Below are 22,388 nucleotides of genomic sequence, written 5' to 3' on the forward strand. Positions count from 1 at the left end.
GCTCATTTATACTTTGCAGTACCGACAGGATTTGTTCTAAAAATGGGGCTAAGGCTGATGCGTTTCTCCAGAAAAGAGAGACTATCTGTAGAATAACAAAATAAATGTATATGTACAGGAAAACATAAGCTCATAATGCCTGTGTTTAAGATTGTATAGATGATATGTTACAAGTACAATCTGTAACCCAGAATCTCCCAAGACTGTCGAAATAAAAGGTTCTATGGATGTTCATCGTGCATACAGCTGCAGTCATAACAGATGGGGTTCTCCTGCCGTCAGGCGGGTCCTCGGTCGGCCGAATTCCAAAGTCTAGGTCAGGTGTCTGTTGTCATCACTTCTTCCCTGACGTCAGTGCGCCAGGGGTATAAAATAACCAGCCGACGCCATTTTCTTCGGTCTTTCTTGCGCAGAAGCAGTTCGCAAGTGCCGGTCGGCCAGCTCCTGAAATTACGAAAATTTTGCAAAGTCTTCTTGAAAGAAACTTTTCTTGCCTCAGACTGATGTCAGACAAAGTTAATAATTGTATTTCATGTGGGAAGCAAATACCGCATAAGGATTTCCATTCTCTCTGTATTCCTTGTTTAGGCCCAGACCACGATGTCTCGGTCTTTCGCTTTTGTGCTACATTCAACAAACTCACCATTAAGCGTCGGGCGGAGTTCGCCCAGCATTATTTTGGCAAAAAATTTAACTATATTATGTCGTCGGATACTCTGACTCCAGTTTTGTCTAAAAAACGCAAAGATAAGGACCGACACACGAGGTCCGTGGCCTCTACCGACACCATGCCAAAGCCGACTACACGTGGTCTGGTTCTCAGCGAGGCACCTACGCAGCCCCTGACTACCGATAACACTACATTTGCGGTGTCTCCTTGACTACAGATGAACCGGCCACTCTTGGCGGTGAATCTCAAAATGTGGACAGGTCTACCTCCTCTCAAGGTGTCTTCAGACCTTCCACTTCTTTTTCCATCAAGGCTTACACTAAGTCTAAAGCAGCCATGCATTCTAAAAGACAAGCTACACAGGGCCCATCTCCAGGCCCCATGCCTAAAAAACAGATGCTTAAGATGGCTGAGGATCTAATTACTCTTATCAGGGGTTCTCAACCCCCCCCCGGACAAAAGGCTCAGAGTGGAGGAAGAATCCCCCTCCTCTGATCAGGGCTCCATTATATCAGAGCAGTCTGATGAACAGGAACATTCTTAATCCCCTTTTGAAGACTCTGATGCAGAGGAGTCAATTCCCTCTGTATCCCCCCCAGAGGATTACTCATTTGGGGAAACTTTGCATACCTTAAGGGAACACTTCCACTGGGAAGGCCAAGATTATTCAGATTCCAAGAAAAGGCTTAGGGAATTTCTCTTGCTACCTCAGCACAGGCCTCTAGCTATACCTCCTGTCTTGGACATACTAGATGATGTGTGGCCTGCCTTAACCCGGATTCTCTACCTCCAGCTCCAGTCAAGCCTGACAGGTACTACAGGGTTCCTGACTCACACCAATTTCTATACAAAAGCCATGCTGCTGACCCAGAAACTATCTCACAGGGCCCCAAGGGAATTAAGGCCTCCACTGCTAAAAATCCATTACCTTCCGAGAGATTCCAGATTCTTAGAAAGGTGGGGAAAAAGGTATATACCTCGCCACCTTAACCATGAGGGCATTAAACTGTCAGTTCCATATGCTAAAGTACCAACAGTTTTTGTTATCACAATTGAGAAGTAAAATGTCACAACCTGAACAACCAGACTTGAAGGAGTTGCAGGATTTGATGCATAGTGCAGAACAAGTGGGTAAACATACCTTACAATGTGGTTTTGATGCTCTAGAGGCCTCATGTAGAGCTGCTGTTACAGGATCAGTCATACATAGGCATGCCTGGCTCAGGGAACAAACCTTACCAGATCATGTCAAAGCTAAATTACTAGATGCCCCTCTACAAAAGGATGTATTATTTGGTGCTAATGCTGAGGAGGTATTAAGGAAAATGGAGGAAAAGGCTAAATCAGTGCAAACAGTGAAAGATTTTCTACAGGTACAACCCCCACGTTTCTGTAGAAATTGGCCAATTGGTCCTTTCCAGCCACAGACAGACCCCAAAGAGGTAGATACAGGCGCCCGAGGGGCAGAGGGCAATCCCAAGGATCGTTTAGAGGCAGACAATGGCAAGCTCCTACACAAAGAGGTGGTGAGGATAACTCGCAACCATTCAGAAAGCAAGCCTAATGAATTTCCCCTTTGCATGCCAAGCAAGACTCAAATGGCAGCACCATTAGGTGGAAAACTGGCATTATTTTCAAAAAATTGGCATATTGTCACAAAAGACAAATGGATCCTGGACATTATAAACAGAGGCTACAGATTCCATTTTCACACCCTTCCAAAAATGAGAGGCATGCCAAACCTGCCACACAATCAAAGGGCAGAGGCACAAAGACAAATTTCAGATCTCATAGACATGAAAGCTATTCAAGAGGTACCTACGCATGAACAAGGTCAAGGTTTTTATTCCAGACTATTCCTGGTACCAAGGAAGGGAAAAGATTGGAGACCTATTTTGGACCTATCCATCCTAAACACATTTCTACTGCATCAAAATTCAAGATGCTCACTCTACAGCAGCTTCTTCCCATGCTGGGCAAGGAGTCTTGGCTGGTAACATTGGACCTCAAGGAGGCATACCTGCATGTCCCAATCAGACAAAATTGCAGAAGATACCTCAGATTTCTTGCAGGTTCAACCCATTATCAATTCTCTGCATTGCCCTTTGGCTTATCTACTGCACCAAGAGTATTCATGAAATGCCTGGCATCAGTAATTGCCTACTGCAGACTTCAAGGGATACAAATATACCCCTATTTGGACGACTGCCTGATCCAAGCGGACAGCAAGCACATTCTTCTGAAACATCTGGCTTCCGTAATAATGTTGTTGAATTCTCTGGGATACACGGTCAAGAAAAATAAATCGAGGCTAATACCCTCTCGGAAAATAATTTTCCTGGGTGCCAACTTGGACACAAACACCCAGATGGCCTACCTCACGCCAGAGAAGCAGTGGCAACTAACTCAATACTTCAGAACACTAGCAAATTGCACCAGGCTGACTGCAAGGAAAATCCTGCAGGCTCTGGGATTCATGGCATCTTGCATCTTACTAATCCCATGTGCAAAGCTGCATATGAGGAAACTTCAATGGTACCTGAAAAACCTATGGTCTCAACACAGCCACAGTCTGGAAACAATAATACCACTAATTCCATGTCTTCAAAAGGAATTTCTGTGGTGGGCTCAAGCATGCCAAACAAACACTGGTCTCCCATTCAGCAAGCCTCAAGCAAATCAAGTCATCACAACAGACTGACAGATCGGTGCATTCAGGGCAAATGGTCCCAAAAAGAAAAGCACCTACACATCAATCAAAAGGAAATGCTAGCAGTAATAAATGCTATTATAGCTTTCAAAGACCTCCTGCAACCAGGTCAACTATTGATAAGACGGACAGCACCACAGTAATGTGGTACATAAACAAACAGGGAGGAACCCATTCATACCCCCTATGCAGACTGGCCATGTCACTTTGGAACATGGCCCTGGACTTACAAATCGAACTACAAGCACAGTACTTGCCAGGCAAGGAAAACACGCTGGCAGACAACCTAAGCAGAAATATGACAGATCCACACGAATGGAAGTTGCATCCTCAAGTTTTTACAGAGATAATTCAAGCATGGGGAAGGCCAGACATAGATCTCTTTGCCTCCCACGAAAATCACCAATTGACAAAATTCTGCTGAAGGATTTTTCATCCAAAAGCCTGGAGAGTGGACGCTCTCTCTTTCAGTTGGACATCAATGACAGTTTATGCCTTCCCACCTCTTCCTCTGCTGCCCAAAGTTCTATTACAAACCAGAGCAGACAGACCAAAGATGATTCTCATTGCTCCAGACTGGCCAAGACAACACTAGTACCCACTCTTGAGGAGCCTGACGCATTCCCCACCATGGACCCTGCCTCTAATGCCTCTTCTTCTGACTCAGCACAGCTTCAAAACTCTTCACAGTCAGCTAAAAACTCAATCTAGCCGCATGGAAGATTCCTTAGCATCACAACAGACCCTACTCTCCAAGGAGGTGCAGGATGTCATTTTGGAGGTCAGAAGGCCGTCTACTAGAAAAGCTTACTCTGCAAAATGGAAACGGTTTTGTGTCTGGAATGCGAAAAAGGGCCAGGATCCTGGAAAACTGAATTTACCTCAAATATTACAGTATCTAGCTGAGCTGCTAAGCAGTGGACTTTCTTTCTCCTCCATCAAAATCCATGCCTCAGCCATTTCTGCAGAATACAACACTGATCCACCCTTATTCTCTCATCCCCTCTTAAGACAGTTCCTCAGAGGGACTAAGAATCTAAAACCCCCAAGGAAACAACCAATACCTGCTTGGGATCTCAATTTCATTCTAGAAAAGCTGACCTTGCCTCCTTTTGAGCCAGCTGCCTCATCAGATTTGCAATATTTGTCCTGGAAAACAGCTTTCCTTCTGGCTATTGCCTTAGCTCGTAGGGTATCGGAACTACAAGCTCTCATGGCTGTGCAGCATTTCATCATCTTCCATCAGGACAGAGTTTCCTTACGAACCAACCCGTCCTTTATGCCAAAAGTGGTATCCAGGGTAGCTTTGAATCAGGCTATACACTTACCTACCTTTTATCCTAATCCTCAAAACAAAGGGGAGAGATTACTACATTCCTTGGACATCCACAGACAACTGCGTTATTATTTGGACAGAACAAAGCCTTTCAGGAAATGAGAACAGCTCTTTGTGTCCTATGCTATAGGAGCTCAAGGAAAGCCAATTTCCAAACAGACTATCTCAAAATGGATAGCCCACTGCATACGCTTTTGCTATTCTTTTCATGGCAAAACTGTACCTACAGGCATCAGATCTCACTCCACAAGGGCCACGGCTACCTCTGCAGCTTTTCTCAGAGGAGTTCCTACCAAAGATATTTTGGAAACAGCCACTTGGAGTTCTGTGCATACCTTCTCCAAGCACTACCACCTTCCATTATACTCCAAATCTAGAGCGGGCTTTGCCACTGCAGTGTTGCAGGGCATTCTGGCTCCTCCTAGTTCCACCTTGTGCCTACCACCCCTTTCTTAGCTTTGGGATTCTACCCATCTGTTATGACTGCAGCTGTATGCACGATGAACATAGTACAGTTTTGTACCTACCATAAATGTAGATGTTCGAGTTCTAATACAGCTGCAGTCCAGGTTTCCCTCCCTCCTTCCCCTCTTGGGACAGGCCTATTGGCTAACACCTCCTCATGCTACCTGATTGGGGTATTCATTCTTGATGTATTTGCTTGCACTACTGTATTTTTATTATATTGCATTGCTTTATCACACAAATTTATGTATTGCCTTCCTTCTGGGGGCACCTGACATCTGGGGTAAGAAAAACTGAAGAAAATGGCGTCTGCTGATTATTTTATACCCCTGGCGCACTGACGTCAGGGAAGAAGCGATGACAACCAATGCCGGACCTAGTCTTTGGAATTCGAGGACCCAGGAGAACCCCATCTGTTATGACTGCAGCTGTATTAGCACTCGAACATCTACATTTATGGTAGGTACAAAATTGTACTTTTCCATTATCAATGAAAGGCACTGCACATCTCAGCTGTTGCTCAGATTTTCTTAGTGTTTCACTGTTGCAGTCATTACATTTGGGTTATTCTGCTGGCAGGTTGCCCTCAGTCGGCATGAATTCCAAAGTCTTGGGTCCTGCGTCGGTTGCTGTCGCCTCTTCCCTGATGTCAGGTCGTCAGGGGTATAAAAGATGTAGCCGACGCCATTTTATTCAGTCTTTCTTGCCACGCGGTGCCAGAAGCAGTTCGCAAGTGCCGGTCGGCCGACTCCTGAGATTTTCGTGTTCGAGTTTCAGATCTGAAGTCTTCATTAAAAGCTAAGTACACCGTTGGGGAAACTTTTTTCTTGCTCCAGACCGATGTCAGAAAAAGTTAATAATTGTATTTCTTGTGGGAAGCAAAAAGGTCATAAGGACTTTCATTCTTACTGCATTCCTTGCCTAGGCCCTGACAACGACATTGCTAGTTGTTGGTTTTGTGCTACATTTAACCAACGCACTATTAAGCGTCGGTACGATTTTGCATTAAGCTATTTTGGGCGAAAATTTAATTATACAATGTCGTCGGATAGCCATCTGACTACCAGAGTTCACAAAAAAACACAAAGAAAAAGAACAAAACAAGCAACCGAGGTCCAAAACTGACGACGAAGCTTCTCCTAAGCAAGTCGCCGGTTTGCTGGTTCTCAGTGAGGCGTCTTCGCAGCCCCAGACGCCCGCTACTTTAGAGTCGCAAACCACTACCGACTCCCACATGGAGTTGGCCAGGCCGCAGGAAACTCAAGGTATTGGAGCCTCTGAGATTATTCCCTCAGATGGGTCCGGAGCCGCTAAGCAGGCATCAGCTTCTGAGGGTGTATTCAGACCTAAACAATTATATATTAAACTGACTTCAAAGACTAAAACACCTTTAAAGGCAAAGAAACAAGTTCACCAGTCACAAGGATAGGCCTCCATGCCCAAAAAACAGATGCTCAAAATGGCCGAAGACTTAATTACCTTGATCAGGGGTTCCCATCCCCCTCCTGATAAGAGGCCTAGGCAAGAGCTATGAATCTTCAGATCAGGTTTCCATTTCTTCTGATTCCTCTTCTGATCAGGAATATTCCCTTCCCCCCATGAGGATTCTGATGCTGAAGAATCAATTCCTTCAGCTTCTCCTCCTGAGGACTACTGTTTTAGGGAAACCTTGCATACCATGAGGGAGCACTTCCACTGGGAGAGCCAAGATTTTTCAGAATCTAAGAAAAGGCTCAGAGGCTTCCTTTTACTACTTCAACACAGGCCTCTAGCTATTCCACCTGTGTTGGACATTGTAGATTGTGTTCTCGGAGTCTAGTCTGACCCCTGACTCTCTACCTTCAGCTCCTGTTAAGCCGGACAGATACTACAGGGTCCCTGACTCTCATAAATTCCTTTTCAAAAACCCTACTGCAGACCGAGAAACTATTTCTCAGGGTCCAAAAGGGGGTCAAGGCTTCTACTGCAAAAAGATCCTACCCCCTCTGACAGGGATTCTAGGGCTCTGGATAGATGGGGAAAAAAGGTTTACACCTGCTACTTTGGCTATAAGGGCCTTAAATTGCCAGTTTCATATGCTCAAATATCAGCAATATATCATGACACTGCTTAAACAGAAAATGATGACAAATTCTGAATGTGCAGAAAACAAAGAAATGCAGGATTTATTGCATGCAGCTGAACAAGTTGGAAAGCATACTTTGCAATGTGGGTTTGATTCTCTGGAGGCCTCCTGCAGGGCCGCTGTTACGGGTACTGTCATTAGGAGGCATGCTTGGTTAAACGAACAAAATCTGCCTGACCATGTTAAAGCAAAATTATTAGATGCTCCTTTACAACATGATACCTTTTTTGGGTGTTAAGGCAGAAGAGGTGTTAAACAAAGTGGAGGACAAAGCTAAATCTATGCAAAAGGTCAAGGATTTCTTACAGGTACTGCCACCTAGATTTAGCAGACACTGGCCTACAAAGAATTGGTCTTTTCCTGTCTCAGACAGACCTCAAAGGGGCAGATCCAGATGCCCTAGAGGCAGATCACAGCCGCAAGGATCCTACAGGTCTAAGCAGTGGAATGCTTCTACCTCCAAAGGTGGAGAGGACAAATCACAAACATACAGGAAACAGTCCCAGTGACGTCCCCCTGCCTGTGCCAAGCACTTATCTTCTGGCAGCACCCTTAGGGGGAAAACTAGCACTGTTTTCTCAAAATTGGCACATTATAACCCAGGACAAATGGGTTCTAGACAGTGTCACAAGGCTACAAGTTTCATTTCCATACCCTGCCAAGGGCAAACGGTTGGCCAGACCTGACAAAAAATCAATGGGCAGAGGCTCAAAAACAAGTCGCAGCTCTCATGGACATAAGGGCTATTCAACAAGTACCACAGCAAGAGCAGGGACAAGGATTTTACTTAAGACTGTTCTTGGTACCCAGAAAGGACAAAGCATGGAGACCAATACTGGACCTATCTATTCTAAACACTTTCCTGGATATACCACAGTTCAAGATGTTGACCTTACAGCAGCTTCTGCCCATCCTGGGCAGCAAGGCTTGGCTCGTAACTTTAGACCTAAAAGCTGCATACCTGCATGTCCCAGTCAGGCAATCATGCAGAAGATACCTCAGATTCAAGGTTGGCTCAAAGCATTACCAATTATCTGCATTGCCCTTTGGCTTATCTACTGCGCCCAGAGTCTTTACAATGTGCCTGGCACCAGTAATTGCTTATTGCAGGCAAAGAGGAATACAAATATATCCTTAACTTGGACGACTGCCTCATACAAGCAGAGAACAAGGACATTCTACTACAGCATCTGACGTTTGTGATAAGACTTTTAACATGCCTAGGGTACACAGTCAACAAAAAGAAATCAAAGCTACTACCCTCTCAAGAGATCATATTCCTGGGTGCAAACTTAAATACAAATGCCCAGATGGCTTATCTCACTCCAGACAAAGGCAACTGACTACCTATTTCAAGGGAATGGCAACAAAGGCCCAGTTATCTGCAAGACAAATTCTGCAGGCTTTGGGCTTCATGGCATCCTGCATCTTACTAATTCCATATGCAAGACTGCATATGAGGAAAATTCAATGGTACCTAAAAAGTGTCTGGACACAGCATTGCCACAGTCTCTGGAAACAAGGATTACTCTAATTCCCTGCCTGCAACAGGAGTTTAGATGGTGGGAAAAGGCTGGTCACCAAAACAAGGGACAGCCATTCACACTACCCCCAGCCAGGCAGAGCCTAACGACGGATGCATCAGATTATGCGTGGGGGACACACATGGCAGGAAGAGGCATTCAGGGCACCTGGTCCACAAACCAAAACCATCTACATATCAGTCAAAAAGAGATGCTAGCTGTTCAAAATGCCCTGACAGCCTTCAATGACCTACTTTTTCCGGGACAACTACTGATGAAGACGAACAACACCACGGTCATGTGGTACATAAGCAGGGGGGTACTCATTCTTATCCCCTGTGCAGACTAGCCATGGCTTTATGGGACACAGCATTGACTTACCAAGTTCATCTGCAGGCACAATTCCTGCCAGGAAAGGAAAATACTCTGGCAGACGAACTAAGCAGAAAACCTCATGGATCCCCACGAGTGGCACCTGGATCCCCAAGTCTTCAGCATGATAACAAAGAATTGGGGAAGCCCGGACATAGATCTATTTGCCTCCCCTCAAAACAATCAACTTAAAAGATTCTGCACAAGGACTTATCACAGACAAGCTTGGAAAGTGGACGCCTTATCTTTCAACTAGACAAACCTGTCAGTATATTCCTCTCCTCCCCTGCCTCTCCTCCCCAAGGTACTCCTAAAGGTCAGGCAGGAGAAACCAAAAATGATTCTGATTGCCCCAGACTGGCCATGCCAGTACTGGTGTCCGATCTTAAGGACTTGTCCCAATGCCCAGCCTGGACCTTACCTCAAATACCTCATCTACTGTCCCAGCAAAACAATCAGATTCTGCACAGCCAACTCAGGACCCTAAACCTGACAGCATGGCGGATAATGTAGCCATACAAACCACACCTCTCAGCAAAGCTGTGACGGATATCATTTTAGAAGCCAGAAGGCCTAATATTAGAAAATACTATGCTGGGAAATGGAAGAGATTTTGCGCTTGGAACCAAGCTCAAGGAACTGATACAGCTGTCCCAAATATTCCAAAGATTTTGCAATACTTAACTGAGATGCCTATCTTTTTCATCAATTAAAATCCATGCCTCTGCCATTTCGGCTCATTACAATACAGAGCCACCACTCTTTTTTTCTCGTCCTTTATTAAGGCAGTACCTCAGAGGAGCCAAAAACTTAAGGCCTCCCAAAGAGAACGCTAATACCTGCATGGGACATCAATTATGTCTTGGAAAAACTCACCTTACCTCCTTTTGAGTCAGGTGCTACTGTGGATATAAAGTTCTTATCTTGGAAAACAGCTCTGCTCCTAGCAATAACTTCTGCAAGACGAGTTTCAGGGCTACAGGCTCTCGTGGCTGTGGAACCCTTTATAATTTTTTATCCAGACAGGGTCTCTGAGAACAATCCCTACATTTATGCCTAAGGTGGTATCCAGTGTAGCCCTTAACCAAGCAATTCATTTGCCAACTTTTTATCCAAATCCACAGAACAAGGGGGAGAAAATTCTGTATTCTTTGGACGTACACAGACAACTTAGATTCTACTTGGACAAAACTAAAGTTTTCAGAAAGACAGAACAATTACTAGTGGCATATGCCACAGCATTACAAGGAATGGCTATCTCCAAGCAGACTATTTCAAAGTGGATAGGTCACTGCATTCGTTTCTGCTACTCACAGCATGGCAAAGCAGTGCTTAAGGGCATTAGGCCACATTCAGCCAGAGCTGCAGCCACTTCTGCAGCCTTTCTCAGGGGAGTACCAACCAAAGACATTTTAGAGGCTGCTACTTGGGAGTTCAGTGCATACCTTTACAAAGCATTACAATCTGCCTCTTTACTCAAAAAATAAGGGCAGGCTTTGCCACTGCAGTTCTGCAGGGCCTCTTGGCCGCTCCTAATGCTGTTTAGCTCCAGCCCCCCCAACCATAGCTTTGGGACTCAACCCAAATGTAATGACTGCAGCAGTGAAACACAAAGAACATAATGCAGTTCTGTACACTTACCATAAATGTAGCTATTCGTGTGTATTCACTGTTGCAGTTCAGGTTACCCACCCACCATCCCCCTTATTTTTGCTGGAACTTATCTTTACTTCTCTAATCTATACAACCTAGGTGGTGTATTTGCTTATAGAGGAAGGTAAAGCTTATTTTTGGTGCATGTATGTTTTATTTACGTAATTTTAGCCTACCCTTTTGGGGGCACCTGACATCTGGGGCAAGAAAAATTGAATAAAATGGCGTTGGCTGCATCTTTTATACCCCTGACGACCTGACATCAGGGAGGAGGCGACAGCAACCGATGCAGGACCCAAGACTTTGGAATTCAGGCCCACTGAGGGCAACCTGCCAGCAGGATAACCCAAATGTAATGACTGCAACAGTGAATACACTCGAACATCTACATTTATGGTAAGTGTACACAACTGTACTTGAAGCATTTTAGCTAGGACTGCAGGACAGATGCTGTTACTTAACCAGGCTGTATCACAAACCCTAAAGCATAATGTTGTTTACAGTTTCAAGTCAGTAACCACTCCCACACAGGCAGGTAACAGTAGTAATTCTTTTCAGGCAGGCTGCAATGAATCAACTGCTTTCCTTTTCAACAGAGCAAAATTTGCCTGGCAAGCAAAAAAAACCCTCCAGAAAGAAACAAACAGTTCCTGAAACTGATTTTTAACTGAACTTGAAAATCTCAGAAAAGTGAATTTTTTTTTTTTTTTTTTTTTTTAGATAACAGAGGTTAACAGATATCAGACAGTTACAAACATGGCATAAATACACCCACACAGGAGTGCTAGGCACAAGACAGATGCATTGCAAGAAAAAAGAAAATTTTAAAAATAAGTGCAAGTTTACAGTGCAAAAAACAAGCACTAGGTAAACAGTGTCAGTTGTGCTCTAATTTGCTAATACCAAATTTAACAAAGACAAAACAGAAAAAAATTCAGAAAAACTTAAAAAATAAACAGAAATAAACAAAAAATACTTAGTCCAAAAATCCTCCTTTCTCTCCTCTCTTCTTTTTCTCTCTTGGTGTGTGCACACCAACAGCCACAACGCTGAAAAGACCTGTGAACATAAACAGGGCATGTATAGGAAGCTGTGCTACAAGGTCTGCCCATCTCAAAAGTGTATGAACGTCTCGAGTGTCAGTAACTCGCTTAAGTGATCAAGTAGTACTCATGACTGGCCGTTAGTTTAGAAAGTGTTTTTCTTGAGGGAAGGGGGTATAGTCTTTTTGTATCCCTGATGTGGGAGCTGTGCCCTACACCCCCTGACCCTCTCACTCTTCCCCCTCAGATTATATATATATATATGTGTATATATATGTGTATATATATATATATATATATATATATATATATATATATATATATATACATACATGTGTGTGTATATATATATATATATATATATACATACATGTGTGTGTGTATGTATGTATATATATATATATACATACATTGTGTGTGTGTATGTATGTATATATATATATATATATGTGTGTGTATATATATATATATATATATATATATATATATATACACACACACACACACACACACATGCATGTATATTTTTATGTAATTTATGCATGTGTGTGTGTATGTATGTGTAATATGGCTGCACAAACAAAATAGTATATTTACAGAGTCTAAGATGTCCTTCCTTATCGTTGTTTCTGTAATCTTTATACTTGGGATGTCATGCCAAGGGTAGTCTAGTGTCCAGCCAGTGTACCAAAGTCTTTACACCTTCTGCGCATTGTAGTTCAGATGTATTCCCTGCGCACAAGGCATTAGATGCATATGTGACATATGGATGCCTAGTCCTCCGAACGTTGCTGCCAGTCTGAACACTACTGCTGACTTTGGTCTGTATGCCCTTCACCCAGATGGTTCTTCTACTTTGCCTAATACTGATAAGTGCCCGATTGGGGTCCCTTCCTTTTTCTTTTCCTTCTCATACTTTGTGTTCATGTCATCCAGGAATGGAAGATATGAGTGTAGGAGGCAGATTCCCCATAAAGATGGACACCAAGAGCCTTTTTTGTTTGGGTGCTATACATGATCATACTCAGTTTGATATGGATCAGACGTTTGTCCCTAATACACTCTGCAGTTGTTTGTCTGTTTCTCCAGATAAATTTAGAGAGAAAACAATGGCTAAAATTGCTGACTGATGGTATCATGGCTGAGTCTACCTGCCCCAAAATTTAGCCGCCTCTTAATAAAAATCCATCTTCCCCCCTCACCTCTTAAAAAAATCCAGCGTCCCCTACCCCTCAGCCAGATTCCTTTCTCCTTCAAGCTACTCCTTTCCTTCCATGTTTGGCAATAGATAACCATGGACACGTTGGCTCATTCCATCCAACAGATAACCACGGACATGTGAGCTCATTCCATCTAACAGATAACCATGGACACGTGAGCTCATTCCATCCAACAGATAACCACGGACATGTGGGCTCATTCCATCCAACAGATAACCACGGACACGTGGGCTCATTCCATCATCCAACACAGTTTTATTTCATGACTTGGAAGTCCCTTCCCCCATTTTTGGTCTCCCTCAACCTCCTGCTTGCCAGCCTCCTCATTTTCCTCTGGTGGAACAGGAAAGCATACAGCCTGTTCTCATGTCTCAACAGGGGACAGGTTTTCATTCCAGAATGTTTCTGGTTCTCAGGAAGGAGGGGCTGAGAAGGCCCATTCTAGACCTGTGTTATCTCAAAAACCTTTCACAAAGGTCATTCCTTTAGGATGTTTCTTTTCAGACTCTTTCCTCTTTTCCTTCCCTAGGCTTTTCTGGTCTCCTTGGATTTGAAGGACACTTAACTTCATATTCCTATTCATCCTCTCCTTTCAGGAGGTATTTGCATTTCTCTGTTTCTCCCTTTTACTATCAGTTATTTTGCTTTGCCTTTTGGTGTTTCTACAGCTCTAGTGGTATTTACCAAGTGACTGGCCCCAGTGGTAGCTTTTTGCAGAGGGTGGCTTAATGGCTAAGGTGTTTGCCTTGCAAACACAAGGTGTAGGGTTTGAGTCTCACAAGGGATAATTGGCTAGGCTTAAAATGGCTCGCAAGGGCAGTTAGCTTAGTGCTAAACTATGAACCTATGAACTACAGGGAAGCCAGATATTGCCTTATCTGGAAGACCTTTTGATTCAAGTCCCCATCGGCTATTCTACTTCAGAATCTACATTTCACTATGCTGCTGCTGCTTTAGTGTGGGATTCACTCAGTCTCAAAATGTCACTGCTGACTCCCTCGTGGGACCATGTGTTTTTGGGTTGCAGGATTCAGACCATCCAATATGTTGGCTTCTTGTCTGCCTCCCAAGATTCTTGCCTTGACTAATTATTTTCTGTCTCTTCTTCCTCTTCCAGTTCTTCTGCAAGGGAATTTCTCCAAGCCCTGGGGTTCATGGCATCTACCTTTCCCATGGTTCCTTTTGCCAAACTCCACATGAAATTTCAGTGCTGCCCAAAGGTTTTTTGACCGTAACACTGCAGCCTCTGTAGTTTCCAGTCCCTCCTTTACCCTGTCTCAAACTCTAACTGGATTTAGCAGATCTTCTTAAATCCCAGTCTACCTATTCAGGTTCCTCTTCCTACTCAAGAGCTGTACATGGATGCTTCTTATCACTGTTAGGAGGTGCAGAGTCATTTTCTTTGCAGGGTGGCACTTCAGGCATGGGATTTTGACATCTGCCATCACTTTGTTCTTCAGGCATTTTGCATCCCTTCAGAGCACAGTCTAGTGGCAGACTCTCCGTTCAGGTCCAGGACACATCCTCACGAATGGATGCTTCACCAAGAGATGTTTCTGGGCATTGCTCATCAGTGGGGTACTTCTCAAGTAGATCTTTTTGCATCCCCTCTGAACAGACAGTGTCCACTGGCTTGGAAAGTGGATGCCAAGCTCTTCTCTTGGAAGGGGATGTTTTTGTAATCCTATCCCCCTCTTCTTGTAATCCACAGAGTCTCCCACAAGATCATGTGGGATGCACCCAAAATCTTGCTGGCGACTCCCTTTTGGCCCAGGCAGTACTGGCTTCTCCTTTTTTTCACCTGGCCAGGGGCAATCGCCATAAGTTGCTACACAGAATGGATCTTCTTACACAAGACAAGGGGTACTCTCCATCACCCTCCCTTGTCCACACTTCATCTGGCACTTTGGTTCCTAAAGGAATCAAAACCCTCTCACCACTTTTCTGAGGATGTGCTTCAGGTTTTGCAGAAGGCAAGAAAAATCCACAGCTAGAAAATCCTGTGTGGCTAAATGAGAGATATTTTCTATTTGGTGTCTCAAACATGGCCATGATCCTTTTTCTGAGAGGGGGATCCCTATGGTCTTCTCTTATTTGTGTGAGCTGCTCAGTACTGTTGGTATATTCCTCTGTTTAAAGTTAATTTGTCAGCTACTTCTGCCGGTCTGCCATTTCATTCCTCCTTTGGTTTCTAGTTTTGAATTCAAGCACTTCCTAAAATGTGTCCTTCATACTAAGCCCCCAAGAAAACATAGCCTTCCCCTTTTTGGAACCTTAATTTTGTTGTTGAAAAATTGACTCTGCCGTTTTTTAAATCTGCCTTTCTTCCCTCCAACATTGTACTTGGAAGACTGCAGTGTTGGTGGCTCTTACTTCTGACAGGATAGTTTCTGAACTTCAAGCCCTCATGATGGTTCCTGTTTTTTAGTTTTTTCACAAGGACAAGGCATGTCTTAATAGTAATCCTTCTTTTGTGCTAAACGTGGTTAATGATTTGTCCTTGAATTTCATCTTCCCATCTTTTTTTCTTCCCTAATGTCTGCTTGTGAGAAGGTACTACACACCTTGGACTGGCATAGACTGCTTACAGATTACATGGATAAGGCAAAAGGTATAAGAAAATCTGAGCAACTTTTTTCCCCTTTCCTGACAAAAATTTGGGGTTGGCAGTGTCTAAGCCGACCATCTATCCTGCATCACTCAACACCATCTATTTTTGTTATTCTTTTCATTGCAGGCTGCTGTCCTGTTATGTCCTTGCTCTTTCTGCCAGGGCTGTTGCCTCTTCTGGTGCTGTTTTTCAAGGTCTGGATACTAGATCCATCCTGGAAGCTGCTGCTTGGTCTACTGTTCAGACTTGTACCAAACGTAAGTTGGATGTCATTTGCAGGGCCAGGGCAGGATTTGCCAGGGCTATCCTTAGGTTTGCAGAGGGTTCTTCACAGCCTTCCTCCTGCCATGCTTTTCAGTAGATTTTGCACTCTGTTGAGGAATACTGCAGCAGTCATAAGGAAGGACTTGGCACAGTTGTGAAAGATCTTACCATAACAGTAGATGTCCTACTTTTCACTGTTGTATTTGGTGCCCCCCCCCCCCCCCCCCACACACACACACACACACTTTTTTTTTTTCTGTTGCCCTGTACTTCACATGGTATGCCCTGCCGTTCAGACATGCATCTGATGTATGACGTCAGCAAGGTGTAAAGGCTTTGGTAGGCTGACCAGATGTTAGTCTATCCTTGGCAGGATAACCCAAGTATAAAACGTACTGCAATATTGAGAAGTAGGACACCTACTGTTATGGCAAGATATTACACATCTGTGCTTTTCTCTTATTTCAATACACAGACCAGTGTTCACCTGCAACAAGTGCTGCTATCCTGAGTAAGTAAAAGGCATGCATCTCAAAGACTGTTTCATAAAGTGTCTACATTAGAACTGAAACTTAAAAGCTAGAGACAAATAAGAACAGTTTATTAAGGCTAATCTACTAATCAAAACTTTATTAATTAAGAAACCACAAACCCTCCACACTGCGAAGTTTCTGCTTGGCTGGTTTTTGACCCAGTATAGCTTGCATAGTGAGTTTTGTAAGACTTTGAGGGATACCATGGATTTTTCTTTTTGCATTCTTATATAATAAGGTACATCTAGTGTTCTGAATAGCAGTCTGAAGAGGGGCATACACACCTTATGTTTTTAGGTTGTACTTGGCCTACAGTCACTTTGAAATGCTTTAAAAAAAATAGTACACATATTTTGTGTAGCCCAAAGTGCTTGTGTGGTAACTAGAGATGCAGCAAATGATACAAGGTGATGCTAGGTTATTTCCATAGTATTGAGCTCAGCATGCAAATGACTTCATGAATACGGTAATTCCCCTCCTTTACCTACACTACCTGGATTCTGAATACAGTAAAAAGAACACTGAATGGCATTAGAAAGCATGTTTATTTTGTGGTGAATATTACACTTGGACGATGTGGTCTTGTGTGGTCCATTGGTGCTTTGCGGTCTTGTGTGGTCCATTGGTGCTTTATGTAAATTGACCATGTGTGTAGCTTTCTTGCTGTTATGTAGTGGGGAAGATTGCAGTTCTGCAAAGTTATTGAATTATTTTTGTACTGCATTGTTTAGAATTCTTCTGTGGTGCTGGCAGCCAATTGTATGTTCTATGTATTATATAATTAAAGAGGTAGTGAGCTTGAATCCAACCTTGGTTAACTAATGTGACTGTGTGTACTGTTATGTACAGTTGTGTCCGTGACAACACCCCCTTATATACTTTTCCTTTGGCGATTGCAAGTAATCCTCAGTCCTCTAGAATGTGTAACTAGATAGGTGGAGGGATAAAATTTCACAGTGGTGAACTTGTGTATGTGGCTGCAGTGTCAGGCATGTATAGCTTCCTGAATGTATGTGGCTGCAATATCGAGCATGTATAGCTTCCTGAACAAATGTGGTGTATCATCTTCTACTCATAGGAAAAATTTAGGGGGTTTGGGACTGCCATAATGATTAGGGTGTTTACCTGATGTATGGGGTGTGATTCTCTGCGTTTAAGCTTAAAAGGACCCAGAAGAGCAGCTAACCTAGTACAAACCTATGAACCTATACACTTGACCATCAGTATATGAAGCACATGACCTGAAAAATGCTCATTTTGTCCTGGAATCTGTTTCGGATCATAGCTTTAGCTTCACACACAACTTTGTCCCTGGTGAAAATTTATCATTTTTGTTTGTTATTGTCAGTGTGAGATTTTTTTGCTTCAGCCTGTTAAAAGTATATCAAAGTAAATCTCAGCTGTTGTGAAGTCTTTCTGTAGGAGCCAACATGGCATCACCAGAGTTGTAATTTTGTAGTTAGTGAGAAATGTGGATAGTTTTATTTCTATCGCTTGACATTTCGTTTTCTGCAAATTGTATGCACCCCTGTCTGCTAGGCCATTAGATGAAACATGAACTAGAGGGAAGGTTGCTTGACCAATATGCTAGTGAATCAGAATCCATTCTTTAGAGGCAAGCATTTCTCGAATGCAAGACTTTTTCACTGGTTGTTTGGAAGAAGCCAAGGAATGAATCCTTCTCCTTTCATGAATTTTTATTTAAAACAGAAAATATTTCATATTAATCGATCATTATAGTCCACATACAGTGTAGACAGTGGTATTTTCAGGCCATTCGTTTAAGTATAAAGATGAATCAGTTGGTGGTTCCTGCCTTTTGTGGTACTCATTAGACATCCTTATTTCCTGTTCCACATTTTCCATGTCCCGATCTAAGCCACCATATATATTTTCTCTTTTTCTTGCCACCATCAGAGACATCGGACTTCCTGTACTGTTGGCCTCTAATAGTCCTGCCTCAGCAGTGTCATTATGACCCACCTTGAGAAGAGCTCACTTTATGGGAGCGCACTACACAGGCTGGCATCAGTTCACAATGTATAGGTTATAATGGGAGTGCGCAAGCATGAGCACAAGTGAGTTGGGGCCAGGCAAGAAGTTGTCATACTGTGACTCACTGGGAGTTTTTCCACTCCAGGTCCTACCTCCTGAATTAAGGCAGGGATGTGCAGTGAAATTGAGAGGGCAAAACATCCCCACCTGTGTGGTGAAATGTCCTGTAAATGGCTGCTGCTCTACAGTGCAGCCTGTGCTTTTTAGCCAGTGTCCCTTCGCACCTTCTCCTCCTGTCAATGAGGCAAGTATATTCCACCTCGTTATTCTTCTTCCAGCAGGTGCTCAGCATAACTACTGAACTTGTCCACCTGGGATGTAGTCTGTGCTTTTCCTGTCTATGGTCAGGCAAACCCAGTCATCCTCTGTATTCCTGAATAAGCCCGATGCAGCCTTGTCAGACCCTGAAAGGAGCCATGGCGGTATGTTGCCACAATACTTGCCCATCTCTGATTCTTACATCTAGCTATGACTTGTCAAAGAACTAAACCTTTGGCCGTCCAGCATTTTGTTGTAAGTACCCGGTCACTGAGGTCCAGGTCTTTACTTTTTTTTTTAAGTGCATAGCTTGCTCCATGTATCAGCATTGACTATGACACATGGCTTTCGTTTTTTGTACTCATAACTGCATTTAATTTGTTTTTTTCCAAGTATTTTATTAACTTTTCCATGAAAAATAAGAAACAACAAATGACAATAGTATTCTCATTCTAAGACAAAATATTAACAAAGTAAAAACTATTTACAGTATGTACATATAAAGGCCTAAAGCAGAACTGCAGATGTATCAGTTCAGAATGAGTTATGGTCCATTTCTAAAGTCTCACTAAGTATTTTCAGTAATTTGAGGCCTAATTGCACCTTACCAACTATAGGAGTACACCAACCTGGAGCCACACCACACCAAGAATGAGTGCTTGCATTGAGACTAGACACTTGTGTCACAAATGGTTATTTTGTTCTGACATTATTTATCAAATGAACATCCAGTGACTTGAAACTGAGATGCATCCTCATTTTCTTGTAATGTAGCAAATAATGCCCTACCCCAAGATGCAGATGCTACCCATCAACTGAAAAAAGTTCAGATTTCAGCTGAGCAAAGCACATTTCAACTTTGAGGCTACATACTCTTGAAGTTTTTCCCTTGCTGGGATTTTGAAATTAAAATTAAGAAGGGCACATTTCTGTGGATAACATTCTGAATTACTTGTAGTCCTTTCTATGTTCTAGACAGTAATCTCCACATTTCTTTAGAAGCAAGTTAAACACTGGCAGAAGTACTACTTGATGTTCAGATTCAGTATCCAGTGCTGTCTAAGCTACATAATTTGCACTTAAGCTGCAGATGTACATTTTATAAGTACAGTAAGGCACTTGATTTTGTAGGAGGCATATATTTCTGCAAGCCATTTATCTTTTGGACTTCTGCCTGAATAATAGTACCCCTAAATGTTTAACATCTGTACCATACGCACAGAATCTTGCTGCTTACACATTTCAGTGTTCATTTTGTCAGCCATGTTAGCCATGTTACAGGAGACAGCTTAAAAACCGTGTAGTTGCCTTCAAGAATGAAAAGAATGCAAACATAGCATATTTGAAACTATATATGATTTTTAACTTTTTATTGCTGCAGATATGGATTTAACAGCCATGGGCATGCTGTTGTACAGAAGAGACTCGAAGCAAGGAAAGCAATTCAAGTCGAGTTGACCAAAGGTAAAATCAGGAAAGTACCTTACTTGAAGAGTATGATATGATGTTGGCTTATGTAGTTTTATGCAGTCCACATTTAGCATGATGTGGTGCCCAAAATGCATTTAGTTTCATGGTTTATTTTCAGTGTACAGAGGTCCATACATAGTCGCATTATACAGAGGAACTTTTTCTTAAGGTCCCTTTCAAAGATTTATTTTGCTGATACTAAAAGACTGAATTCAGATGGCTGAAAACAGACAAACATGAAATAAAGTGCCAGTGTAAATACTGCGCAAACACTGAACTTTGTGAAACTTTTAAGCATAGGATTCAAGCCAGTTATCATCTTAACATTGAGTGTTGAGTTTTCTCAGCATCTGCGAAAGTATTCAGAACATTCGGTGCCAGGATAATGCTATTTTACTTGTCTTTTTTTTTAAACTAAAAATGTGAAATAAAGTTTACTTCCTACCATCAATTTGACTTATGGGTGATGCAGTTACCACAGATATTTAACTACTAAAACAATTCCATCCATCTAGTGATGTTGAGTAGCTTACGACTTCTAGAACAATCCTATAAACAGCCACCCCCATCCACAGAGTTTATTAAGCAAGTAGGGAATGGGAAATAGATTGCCAGGCCTTTTTTCCATGTCTCACTCACTCACTCACACACACATTTGTGCATCAATGAATAGTTTAAAGTCGCTAATCCACCTAACACTTGTCTTTGGAATATGTGAAGAAGCTGAACTTCCTGCAGAAGACCCATGCAAACACACAGATTTGCAGATTCCACACAGACTCCCCAGCCAAGAACCAAACCAGCAAACTTCGTGCTGTGAGGTGGTAGTGCTGCTCACTGTGCCACTGTGCTGCCCAAATGAAATAATTACTTTAAGGTTAATAAAAGAATGAAAATGCATTATGGAAGTGAGTTGTCATATTTTATTAGCATGCCTTATTATATTCTCCCCCTCATTGCAGCAGGCCATGGCTAGCCAGTCTGTAGCATGTTACTATGTCACCTTCCTAGCATTTACCTTAGGGAGCAGATTTTGATCTTCAGGGACAATTTTCTTTAGGAGGTATTTAAAAATAATTGATAATGGCAAAACACCAGAGAAACTCTGTGGGCAGTGATAACCTACATTGCCCATAACAATGATCATATGGTTTACCATCAGTGTTAATGGTGCAATGGATAGCACACTCTGCCTTTGAAAACTTTGGGTTCTGTTCCCACACCAGGTAAATAGATTGCTAACCTTGCAGTGCAACATAACAAGGATGCTCTGGCCACACTCGTCTGTTGTCCTTCAGATGATGCATTTAAACAAAGGTCCTGTCAACTTGAGATGGTGATAGCTCGGGTGGCTGTAAAAGATCCCATGGTACCTGTCAAAGATTTGAAGTTCCCCGATGCCCTGGCCAAATTTCTTATTGTATAAATACCACCCTAGGTCACCCCTGCAAAGTGGTTACTAGTCTAGTGGAACTAATCCAGTCAACCAAAACATAAATGAATTAATAAATAAATACAATTTTGTCTTAAAAGTAGTTGAAATTATTGCTCACTATCCAGAGCAAATGGTCTACAAGAAGGAGGTAATGATCATTGTCAAGCATCCGTGATGTCCACAGTTAGTCATTATTTTTGTGGTGGGCATACTGTGTTTGAAAACAAAGTAGAAAATTACTCGTTCACAGTGAAATGGTCAGTGTGGCATGTTCAATGGGGGAAATGCCTGTTTGAGTGAAACAAACTGAAATATGATCCTATGGTCATTATTTCATTCAGCTGATAACATTCAAAGTCAGAAACCAATTATTTTTTGATGACCAGGAGGCAGGTTGGGTGTGAGCGTGAAGGACAAATGTGTAATCTCCGTTGAGCATTATCTGTATGGCTTATCAGGGAGAGGCTGTTCCTGTATGAGAGAAACAAGTTGATACATGTGACTGTGGCCATTGTTTATTTTTATTGATTATATTCAGGCATTTATGATTATTTTGATAGTGATAATAATGTGTATGAAAGGAAAGAATGGTTATATGGTCACAGGGGCCTAGTTGTTGCTATGGCTTGTCTGGGAATTTGTGTC

At 42.6% G+C, this 22,388-nt stretch overlaps 1 protein-coding gene across 1 annotated transcript in view; it reads left to right on the top strand.

The window, feature by feature from the left end:
- The window catches only part of DHODH (dihydroorotate dehydrogenase (quinone)), a 414,606-nt gene that overhangs the window by 209,243 nt on the left and 182,975 nt on the right, over positions 1–22,388 (top strand). Inside the window, exon 4 of the mRNA XM_044081957.1 lies at positions 20,220–20,302. Within this exon, the coding sequence (XP_043937892.1) occupies positions 20,220–20,302 (83 nt within the window). The remainder of the gene's footprint in view (positions 1–20,219; positions 20,303–22,388) is intronic.

The sequence above is a fragment of the Protopterus annectens genome, chromosome 8.part1, assembly GCF_019279795.1.
Source record: "Protopterus annectens isolate FY-2018-M chromosome 8.part1, PAN1.0, whole genome shotgun sequence".
NCBI classification, from domain to species: Eukaryota; Metazoa; Chordata; order Ceratodontiformes; family Protopteridae; genus Protopterus; species Protopterus annectens.